The sequence below is a fragment of the Ostrea edulis genome, chromosome 1 (assembly GCF_947568905.1).
Source record: "Ostrea edulis chromosome 1, xbOstEdul1.1, whole genome shotgun sequence".
Lineage (NCBI taxonomy): Eukaryota > Metazoa > Mollusca > Bivalvia > Ostreida > Ostreidae > Ostrea > Ostrea edulis.
In genome coordinates this window covers 37746066-37758572 of record NC_079164.1, presented here as the reverse complement: position 1 = coordinate 37758572, position 12507 = coordinate 37746066, and the positions used below count along the sequence as shown (strand labels likewise).

The window sequence follows — 12507 nt, the reverse complement described above, 5'->3', positions numbered from 1 at the left end:
GCAACTTTATAATTAAAGATATCTTCAATTCAACATATCCAAAATTGAATTAATGATCTCTTTAATTGAATTGTTGCTCTCGTTAAAAGAATTGATGCGCGCATTAATTCCTTATACAAAAGCATTGTAAATAATTAAAGATATCTTCAATTGAATTAAATAGATGATCAAATTATTTATACCGAGCTCTAAATTAATTATTGCGAGCAATATTTCTACGAAATTGATGTTCTCATTAATTGAATTGAAGAGAGCAATAATTGAATTAATGCGCGCATCAAATCTATTATTTCTCTCATTAATTCAATTGATGCTCTCATCAATTGAATTGAAGAGAGCAATAATTGAATTAATGCGTGCATTAAATCAATTATTGCTCTCATTAATTCAATTGATGCGCGCATTAATTCAATTGATGAGAGCAATAATTTAATTGAAGCGCGCATTAATTCATTTGATGAGAGCAATAATTAATTTAATGCGCACATTAATTCAATTAAAGAGAGCAATAATTGAATTGATGATATCTTCAAATAATTGAAGATATCTTCAATTATTTGAGTTTATGTTAATTTGGCGCTCCATAACTCTTGGATCCCATATTCCTGTTCCTGCAGTAGATGATGGGAATGACATGGAAGTCATTTTTCAAGGAGGGGGAGTATGTGGTAGTGAGTGTGTGTGTGTAAATAATTTTTTAAATCCCAATTTAAATAAGTTTATACATGTCACTAAATTATAAAGTATTACATTAATTGTTTTCCATAAGGTTATTTTAATAAACCCTTGATAAATTATTATGTCTAGTATGGATTTCCATAGATTGTCCTTAGTGACTAGTATGGGTGATTGATTTGGGAGGTTTTGGTTGGTTAAAAGTTTAGGTCAGGTGATTTTCTTAGAGTTTTTTCTAGTCTATTCAATTATCTTTGAATATAACACTTTTGTCAGTTAAGCTGAATGGTTGCATTTCCTATATACTGTGATATTTCTTTTTATGGGACTTAAATCACTGTGCTGGCCAGTGCAGGTCAGTTTATTTTAATCACATTGATGTCAAAGTATGAATGATATGTGATTATCAATTCTTTTGCATAGTATAGTTTAAATGTAATTAGGAATATTATTTCTTGTATATAGAGTTACCTGATGTGTTGATTGGTCGTACTGCTCTGGTACCACATATTGGGTAAGGATATATGATTAGGAGTAAAATCATGCGCGGATCTAGAAGGGGGGGGGGGGGGGTCCGGACCCCCTGGAATTTGCAAAGATAAAAAAATTTACAATATAACGATTTATAAGAAAAATGAGTTGACTGTTATTATATAAAGTTCGACCCCCCCCCGGAAAAAAATTCTGGATCCGCGCCTGAATATACATGACTTGTGTGTATAGTCCGCATGTATCGTATCATCTCATGATCTGTATGTATTTATGATATATTCATTTTCTGTTGAATTAATAGTAAAGATTGGCAATTTATATTTTATTCTAATCAAATCATGATAGCCTGCATATAGTAAAAGTAATTTAGTTTGACCATTTCTACAACCGGCACTAAGATAATTTCTGTGATATGAATATTGGTGAAATTATCTGTCTTTGTTCCATGTTGCTATGTCTTATTGTATTGTGTATTGAATGTGAATATATGTTTGTTTCAGACTATAATTTACAGTGCCATCAATACAATATTGAAAACAGCGATTGTGTTTGTCTTTATGGTTACTTGGAACCCGGTAACATTTTATTAGGTTTCTCTTATTCGTGTACAAAATAAATGTTTTTATTAGTCACTGATATATATTCCTATAACATTGCTAGATTTTGAGGGGGAAAAGGTTGCCATCACTTTCTCAGCTAGCCTAATCAGACTTTTATATTTAAAAAAAAAAAAATCTCATATGCACATATCCGAGAAATTATATCCTCTCACCAGAGGACGCGTTACACAAGCTTCCTGGTTCATGTCACGTGCGCCGTATATAAAGTGAAAGTAGTAACCACTGCCGGTATGGAGCTTCGCATTTTGGACTTGATATTTCTCCTCTATTTCGTATCTCATATTCCAATAACAATTTTATTTGATTCCCAAGTGATATTTCCATTGTGGCTGTATCCAAAAGCGGTTCGTATCAAGATATATTTGTTTTTTAATTTTTGTTGCTATGAATAAATTCATTGAATTTTAGTTTATATATTTAGGAATAGGCACATATACAATATAAATACAAGACAATATCACAGAGGAACACATAGTTAAAACAAAAGTTGATGTTAAATACATAAGATAAAAAGGTAAATTTTAACAGTTATTTGACTTTTTAAAAGAGCACAGTGAGTAATATGCCTATGCCAAGGATAATTAACCCATGAAAGCCATATGACATATTTCCAGTGGGATCCTTTTGATGTTATAATATGACATACACAATATATTATCATTATTAGCATAATAAAACAATGCAAACAAAAAGATATTGAAAGACATTGAGTTGAAACACATAAGAATACTTTAAATATCTTGCATTTCAACAGCGCTTAGTATTGAAAATTGTTGGAATAAATAACAACTGTAATAACTATGTATGAACAAGACAATGTGGATCAATAATACAAGAAGTCACTATCTGCCATTTTCTTCATTTCATTGAGTAAATGTTTTTTAACTGCAGATTTGAATGAAAATCTATTGTTTATACATTTTATTTGATCAGGGAGAGAATTCCAGTCTTTGATGCCATTAAAATAAATTTTAATAAAAAGTGTATGATTCCATTATCTCAACCCTTGGTAAAAAGAAATTAAGCTTACTTGATCTAGTTGATCTGGATGAACAATTTCTTCTAAAATTATTTTTCAAATAATCTGGACATTTTTCATGAAAAATATTAAAGACGTGATTCAGTCGAAGCAGTTTACTCTATTGCTAATGTTCAAATACTCCAGCTTTTCAAATATTTCAGCGTTGATACTACTTTTAGGGAATAAATCTAATAACTTTGTTTTGAATAATCTGTAGTTTTTTCTTAAGCTTAACAGTCAATCCTTCGTACCATGATGTACATGCATAGTCAATATGACACTGAATTAAAGCATTACACAGAGATTTCCTGGACAGTAGAGATAGAGATGATTTATGTCTGTATAAGAATTTCAGGCATTGATTTGCTTTTTTTAATAATACCATCAACGATTTGTTCTCCACACAATACATTATCCAAAATAACTCCAAAGTATTTTACACATGATTTACAATCTATTTTAATACCCTTACAATCTATGGAAAAAGAAGTACTATCGATGCATGGATTTAAGCTTGCGTTGTGGTCCAAACAATATACTTTCAGTTTTTCCCAGATGAAGTGAGAGTTTGTTGTCTACCAACCAGTGATGGCATTTTTCTAACATTAATGATAATTTCTTGGCTATAATGTTTGTATTAGAATGAGAGAATAAAATGGCTGTGTCATCTGCATATAATAAACCTTACAATCAGGATCAATACTTGCACTATTAAAGATCATTTACATATACTAGAAATAAAAGAGGCCTAAATAAACTGCCTTGAGGCACCCCGCATGTAACATTACATACACCAGAATTTGCATTGTTTACATTTACAATTTGTTTTCTCCTAGATAAATATGATTTAATTAAACCATTTAATTGACTTAACGCCGATGACGTTCAATTTTTCACATAATATTTTATGATCAACTGTATTAAAAGCTTTCTGAAGGTCAAGAAGAAGATCGAATCCCAGTAAAAAGGTTTTTAGCCGATTTTGATTTGATATGATCAGTGAGATGCACTAAACAGCTGTCTGTAGAAATTGAACTTCTGAATCCTGATTGAAAGTCATATAAAATATTATTAATAAGAAAACTTGAGAGTTGATTGTATATTGCTTTTTCTAAAATTTTAGACATGATGTTTAAAATGCTTACTGGCCTATAGTTTTCTGGTTTTAATCTATCACCTTTCTTGAAAAGAGGTTTAACTTTGGCAGTTTTGAGTTCTTCGGTAACTGTTTCTTCCGATATAGACTGATTTATCAGAAATGTAATGGGAATCTTAATGATAGGTGCTGCATCTTTGAGAAATCTGGCTGGTATCCCATCTAAGCCTGTACTTTTGGTGACATTAAGTCGATCCACAGAGTTCTTTATAAATTTCAATTTGGAATTCTCCCCTCCCCTCCCCCCCCCCCCCCCCCCCCCCCCCCCCCCCCCCGTGTTTTAGTGTTTTATTATATGACCAGCTGATGGATACCCTCAGCTCAAGGACCCAGAGTTGAATTAATAAAATCTTCAGTAGAAGTTGACTGAAACTTTTTACTTGTTCCCGATTACACTTAATACACATGAATGTTTTTCTTATTTTCAACAGCTTTACCCATGTTACCTGTTAGCAAAGACTTTTATGTATACATGTGTGTTTGTGTATGTACAGGCTTTGCTGTTAGGGGGAATCGTAATTTCTGTGGAAACAAGGGGGTTATTTATATTCGGTTTTCTTATCCTCCTAGTAGGGCTGAAATGATCCGCCCCCTTCACGATATGATACAAATTGCAATACTTATGCCACGATTCAATACTTTCAATACAATACAATTTACAGAAGAAACCAGTAATAACATTGAAGAAAAAATTAATTATCAAGATTCAAAATCGGGACAATGGATCGAATATTGAATTGAGCATTTATATTGAACAATATCGATATTTCGGTGAATCGTTTCAGCCAGCTACTTCCTAGTTGAAAGACCGAATATATTAAGAAATTCCCTTGTTTCCACAGAAATTAGGGGAATCGCTATTAAGAATGAGCTGTTAGGGGGATTCTAATCTCGGTTAGATTCAACTCGGCTGAATATTTATATTTGGACTGACACCATCACCGCGAGTGTCAGTTCAAATATTCAGTGGAGCTGAATCTCAGCCGAGATTCAGCTGAGATTCAAGTCTGAAAATTTATCAGTAGTGCATAACAGACATGTATAAATCAGTAGAAATATGCAATATCAAATTACTCGTGCATTGATTTCATCGAGTTACTCAGAAAATGTCTGCCAGTGAGAGATCATAATTTCATCAGGTGGCAAATAAAAGAATAATACCGTATATTTAATTAGATATTGAAGAAGAGAATAATTATATGTTCATGAAGTTTAGAGTCCAATTTATTGAATTACACATGATGATAAAGAATTCCACTCCACCAAAAGTTCAGCATGCTTCAGATCAAAATGGTAATTTGTCAAGGTGTACATCTGCAGTAGTAGGACAACTGAATAAACACAGGCAGTAATTGCGTGTATACAACCTGCACATCACCTAGAGTCCAGCTCAATATTGTGGTATACTATAAACCGACTTTTATTCGCGACAACTTTATTTCACGATTTACACATGGAGAACTCGTTCGCGACGACTAATTTTCGTGACTTATAAGATAATCTTAATCTGTACAAAAAACATTGAAATGGTTCTCTTGAAAATTTCTCTCATGGACCCACACAGGCCACATTGACAGTCAGATAACAATGACTGCTGTCAGAATGTCCACATTAAGGAGAGCTTAACATCAGATAAGTTTTACTTGACCAGTATGCGAATTTGATATATCTTTATTGATTCTATTGCAGCTTGTGGATGTAAAGACCAAGTACTGTGAGGACTTTAAAGATGTACTGATGGCAGACCCTCCGCAATGGTTCAAATCCTTCTGCCTTTGTGAAATCCTAGTTCAGTTCCCATTCTTCTTTGTGGCCACGTACGCACTGTGGAAGGGTATGCACTCTATTGTTTTGAAAACCCTGATGCGCTGTAGTTTGATGTACTTAAATACATACATTTACATAATATCAGGTATCACATGGTAGAGAATGAAACTAAAACTATGTAAACATGTCGGCTCTCAATGACTACCATGTAACGCTGATCTCGGTCAGTTTCACTGAGGAATAACACACCAGAGAAATCGGATTTGAATGGGAAGTGGAGGATATGTACAATAATATTTTGAAATTGAAAAGTTTCAAATTACCTTATTTAATAAAAAAAAAAAAATGCAGTTGTAGTAGAAAGAAATTTGGGAATTTTTTTTTTAAAAACCCTATCAGACTCTAATGCACAAACTACTCCGCAGTCAACACGTTACCCAGCTAGGCAATTATATTTAAAAGGAATCTACATTGTATTGCTGATATTTATGTCCCCCTTCAAAGAAGAGGGGCATATTGCTTTGCATCTGTTGGTCGGTATGTCAGTCATTCACTTGATCGTAATATTTCATATGTGGGTTGGTTATATGAGTAGAAGAGGACCCCTTTTGATTTTCATGTCAAAAGGTCAGTCCACTCTGAACATAGGAAGATACTGTCCACTCAATATCTTGAGAAACCTTTCCTTGATAGACATTATACTTGGTACACTAGTACATTGTTAGGAGTAGATGACCCCTGTTGATTTTGAGGTCACATGGTCAAAGGTCAAGCTGGACATAGGAATATACTCGCTGTTCAATGTCTAGAGATCTTTTTGCTTTACAGACTTCACACTTGGTACACTAGTTGGTACATCTTCAGGAGATATGACCCCTATTGATTTTTAGGGGGGTGGGGATTTCTTGTTTTGGAATCATTTGGTTCTGCAGCATATAGAATTAAGTACAATGGATTATTAAGTCCCAAAAGTTAGAATAACATGGAGGTTAATTCAATTGCATAAATAAATATCAATCATATATTCCCCATGCTTTTAAATTTTCTGTGTTACACGGTAGCTTATTGGAATAAGCCAACTCTTAATATTGTATTCTTATACGATTTATTTTGTTATTTTTATTATAGACTATCTGTTTATCATGAGTTTCAGTTCTGCAGGAATTTTAAAAATGTTCTTGTCCAGAAAGTTAGACAAATCGTGATTTTTCACTAAATGTGGTATATTTTAAGATTTCCACTTTTTAAAATTACAATTTACAAGTATTATAATATACATTTTATAAAAAAAAAATTCTTTAATCTTAGGTCAATTCAACTTAATTAGTAGATTATCATCCAGGGTCACCAAAAATTTTGGGGCGGGTAGGAGGATTTTATTTTTTTATTTTTATTTTCTGAGAAAAATATTAATGACAAACGAGTTCTTGTCAACAGAAGTGCATTATTTAATGCCAGATGGCTATCAATCTATGCTCATTTTACAGACGAATTCAAAGTTAAGCTTTAATTTCAAACACAAAAATATACGAAACTTCTTCGAGATATGAAGAACATTAATCCCTTCCTTTCATTTACGCACGTAAGAATGTGAGAAATCTTGAGAACCCTTTGCTTGACAGACATCAAACTTGGTACACTAGTACGTCTTCAGGAGAAGATGACCCCTATCGATTTTGAGGTCACATGGTCAAAGATCAAGGGTCAAACTGGACATAGGAATATAATGTCTGCTCAATATCTTGAGAACCCTTTTCTTGACAGACATCAAACTTAGTACACTGGTAGATCTGCAGGAGAAGATGACTCTTATTGATTTTGAGGTCACATGGTCAAAGGTCAAGGGTCAAACTAGACGTTGGAATATACTGTCTGCTCAGTATCTTGAGAACCCTCTTCTTGACAGACATCAAACTTGGTACACTGATAGGAGAAGATGACCCCTAATGATTTTGAGGTCACATGAGCAAAGGTCAAGGGTCAAACTGGACATAGGGATATACTGTCCGTTCAATATCTTGAGAACCCTTTGCTTGACAGACATCAAACTTGGTACACTGGTACATCTTCAGGAGAAGATGACCCCTAATGATTTTGAGGTCACATGTTTAAAGGTCAAGATATCTTCAGAACCCTTTGCTTGACAGACATCAAACTTTAAGTAGTACACTGGTGTATATTCAGGAGAAGATGACTCCTATGGATTTTGAGGTCACATGGTCAAAGGTCAAGGGTCAAACTGGACATAGTAATATACTGTCCACTCAATATCTTGATAACCCTTTTACTTGACAGACATCAAACTTAGTACATTGGTACATCTTCAGGAGAGGATGACCCATATTGATTTTGAGGTCAAAAGTAAATAGTTGAACTGGACATAGTAATATATTGTCTCCTATATTTTAAGAATTATTTGCTTGATTGACACGTACCAAACTTGGTACACTGGTACAGCATAAGGAGTAGATGACCCCTATTGAATTTTAGGTCACATGGTCAATTCACTCTTGACATAGGAAGATATTGTCTGCTCAATATTTTGAATTGATGATAATACTATCAATTAAATGAGGTGTGTGTATAACCCTTTTCAATTTTGCACCATGGGGGGCATATGTGTTTTACAAACATCTCTTGTTTAAACTATATTTTATTCGCAAAGTGAATAGCAAGGGTGACATTGGGGACTGCATGTAATTAAGAGTCTCTTGACCATCATGCTATTTGATATTTTCCAATAGAAATAGCGTTTATTTAGATAATATAGCTTGATGTCAAAGTTTTAAAGTAAATATTCATTCATGCAATGAATTTGCCATATGGTTTTTCGCTCACCTGAGCTAAAAGCTCAAGTGAGCTTTTCTGATCGCCTGTTGTCTGTCCGTAAACTTTTTACATTTTCGACTTTTTCTCCAGAACCACTGGGCCAATTTCAACCAAACTTGGCCAAAAGCATCCTTGGGTGAAGGGCCATGTCCCTTTCAAAGGGGATATAATCACAAAAATGCAAAAATAGGGTGGGGTCATTTAAAAATCTTCTCAAGAACCACTAGAGCTGGGCTAGAAAAGCTGAAATTTACATGAAAGCTTCCTGACATAGTGCAGATTCAAGTTTGTTCAAATCATGGCCTCCGGGGGTTGGATGGGGCCACAATCGGGGATCAATTTAAGTTTTACATACAAATATATAGGAAAAATCTGTAAAACTCTTCTTCTCAATAAACCACTTAGCCAGAAAAGCTGAGATTTACATGAAAGCTTCCTGACATAATGCAGATTCAAGTTTGTTCAGAGCATGGCCCCTGGGGGTTGGATGGGGCCACAATAAGGGATCAAATTATTGCATACAAATATATCGGGAAAATTTTTAAGAATCTTCTAAAAAAAAAACTACTGGGCCAGGAAAGTGGAAATTTACATGAAAGCTTCCTGACATAGTGCAGATTCAAGTTCGTTAAAATCATGGCCCCCGTGGGTAAGGTGAGGCGACAATAGGGGATCAATTTTTACTTACAAACATATAATGGGAAAATCATTAAAAATCTTCTGAAAAATCACTGGGCCAGAAAAGTTTACATTCATATGAAAGCTTCCTGACCTAGTCCAATTCAATTTTGAAAAAATCATGGCCCCCAGGAGTAGGTTGGTGTAACAATAGGGATCAAAGTTTTACATGCGAATATATAGGAAAAATCTTTAAATATGAGCTAAGGTGACTCAGGTGAGCGATGTGGCCCATGGGCCTTTTGTTATAGACCTACTATGAAACTATAGAGAGCAAGTAAAATCCAATAGGATTGACCAGGATCTTTACCTATGTTGTGGTCAGCTGGGTTCGATCACCGATGGTCAGATATATAGCTCAGTTGTTAGAGCACCTGACTAGAGGTTCAGGGGGCCCGGGTTTGAATCCCAGTCTTGTTCATTGCATTTTCTCCCTTCATGCTACATTTGGTGCTGTTGACCACCACTGGACTTGCGGGTGAAAGTCCTGCCAGCTAGGGGCAAAAAAATCTGGGGTGTGTCTTCGAGTGTGACGACATTTGAGGAGGGAGGAATGTAGCAGTCAGTCGGGTTCAGTCGCTGGTGGTCAGATAGCTCAGTTGTTACTCCGTTGCATTTTCTCTCAAAAAGAGCATAAGTCCACACCAATTTGTAAAATAGTTCTCAGGATTTTCAAATTAAAAAAGTGAGGCGAGAGGGCGAAATTATTTTACAAATACATGTACTATTTTTTATTTTGGAGATAAAAATTATGAGGCGAGCGAATACAATAAATATAAATAATTTTAATTGAATCAAGTGTGATTTTAAAAAGCGAGCGCTCAAAAATAAAGATCTAAAATCATCATATATCATTTGTTTACCACATGAATTTAACATTTTTCAGTTTGTTGATATAGTTTACAATAAATAAGAAGTATTTCAGGTTTCGAAGACTTTATTTTCTTCATACCTAACACATGTACTTTGCAACATTAACTGATAAGGTCTTTTTAAAGAATGTTATTTTAGTTTCATTTCTATAAACTTTCGATTCAGATCTATGCATGCATATTGCTAGGTATACATGTCCAATTTTGAAATCTTCAATGTATCACTTGTAGCATTTTCTTGAATTTTAATAGAACACACAGAATTAATAATCACCAAAAACCAAACTGTCGGTCCTATTTAGAATAGTCCTCAATACCCCTGCTTGTCGTAAGAGGCGAATAAATGGGGCGGTCTTTCGGATGAGACAGAAAAAGCTGTTGGAGACCTGTGTCACAGCAAGTGTGGCACAATAAAGATCTCTCCCTGCTCATTGGATATAAGTGCTGAGAATAAGGCCTAAATTTTGCAGCCCTTCACCGCCAATGGTAAAATCTTCATGTGAGAGAAATATTCTCAAGAGAGACGTTAAACAATATATAATCAATCAATTGTATGCTTTTGATGTTCTCTAAATAGTGGCATCAAATAGCGCATTAAAATTTTCATCGGCTTCCAGTTCGATTGCAGTACAATGAACAACTTCTAATCCGGTGTTATGAAGTATCGTATATATTAAGATAGACATCATGAAAACTTAAAAATCCGTATTACACTGTTAGGAAATTTAAATTCTCGAGAGCCCACGATTCTGTCATTTGTCAGCCATATGCATCAAAGTCATTCGTGCGCTTGTTGTAAAAAGTCGAAAATATTTTACGCAGATATTTTTGGTCACGCGGGCGGGTATTATTTTTTGATAATATTATAATTTGGATTACAAATAGAAGCGGCGAATCCGACGAACTAGATTACAAATTGGCATGGCCTAATAGTGACGAGATAAACTTTGTAATCACTTTAATAATATGCAGAAATATAATTTCTATTTACAGGTGTCCAAAACTGTCAATGGATAAGAGTGCCTTTCATCGTTTACTCATCACACGTTGCCACGACAACAGTTGCCATCTGTTACCACATTTTGATGGCATCCTTCAATCACCCAAAATACCCGGGACCAGAGACTCCAAGAGAGAGACTTTTCCTGCTGTCTATATATTCACCATATCTCATTGTTCCAATTTTACTTTTATTGGATTCTCTCTTTAGCAAGGTGTACACCAAGAAAGTAAAACATTCTTAGTCTTAGGTATATCATTATTTTATGTAAGGGGATTGTTATCAACAGTCTTTTTCATAATGCAGTATGTTAAAACATGAACTTTGCAATATGTAAGGAATAACACAATTGTGTTAATTTACAAGTACAATATTCATTGTAAATTTAGTGTCACTGGTAGAAGCCCAATTTGATATTGGCCTTGTTTTCAACATGTTGAACATTCCATCAATGAATAATTATGCATGTGTGTATCAAAAGATGCTTTTTGATATACATGTATAACTTTTCTTTTTAAAGTTTTTTTTTTTGCAGTTCAATTTTTTGATGAACATGGCAACAGATCAAATCTAAATCTACTTTACGTGTGCCATATTAGAGTTGAATTTGATTCTTTCTTTTTATAAATAGATATAATCAACCGTGGGTATCCTGACCGATGAATTGCATTTTATTCGACATATTTGCTTGTTAATTTGGAAAAAAACAAACGATTCAGTTTTTCCAATTTTGTGAAGCATGTATTTGTATACTCCTCTCCATTGTTAAATGTTGACCTATTTTGTGGGCATTAAGAAGGTACTCTACATCATCATAATGGCGGACTTCCTTTTACAACATGAATGGAAATATAAATATCAGCAATATACATGTGGAGTAGTTCAGTAGGTTAGCACATTGACTGCTGAATTGTAGATTGTGGTTTCTAGTCCAGCAGGGGTTTTGAAAAATTTTCCAATTGCTTTCTACGAAAAGTGCATGTTTTGACTAAATAAAGTAAATTTGAAAGTTTTCAATTTCAAAATATTGTGTATCCTCCGCTTTTCATCCATATAAAATTTCTCTGGTGTACTATTCCTCCTTAGGGTTTTGTTCAAAACACACACACACCCTTCCCATGGTTACTTTTACAAATATTTGTAGTTTTGTACCTTCATTTCTATAGCCAATATATATATTATATTTTTCTTCAATACATGTTACATACGAGATTTACTACCATAAAACATTGTAGAACCAGATATATCAGTGCTTGTAATAGATATAAAATAAACATGATGAACCATCAAAAGTTCAGTTCATTTTATGAATTCAGTTATACATGTATTTGCATATATACATGGTGTACATGCACTTAACCTAGGCTTGTGGGTAATAACTAGGGGCGAGTATCAAT

General features: G+C 34.0%; 1 protein-coding gene across 1 annotated transcript; it reads left to right on the top strand.

Annotated features, from left to right (window-relative positions):
• Window positions 1–1949: 1949 nt before the first annotated feature.
• LOC125657617 (sigma intracellular receptor 2-like) lies at window positions 1950–12402 on the top strand. The gene is made up of 3 exons (XM_048888316.2): window positions 1950–2131; window positions 5654–5798; window positions 11104–12402. The coding sequence occupies exons 1-3, from the start codon at window positions 2018–2020 to the stop codon at window positions 11352–11354; spliced, it is 510 nt and encodes a 169-aa protein (XP_048744273.2). The 5' UTR covers window positions 1950–2017; the 3' UTR covers window positions 11355–12402.
• The last annotated feature ends 105 nt before the right edge of the window (window positions 12403–12507 follow it).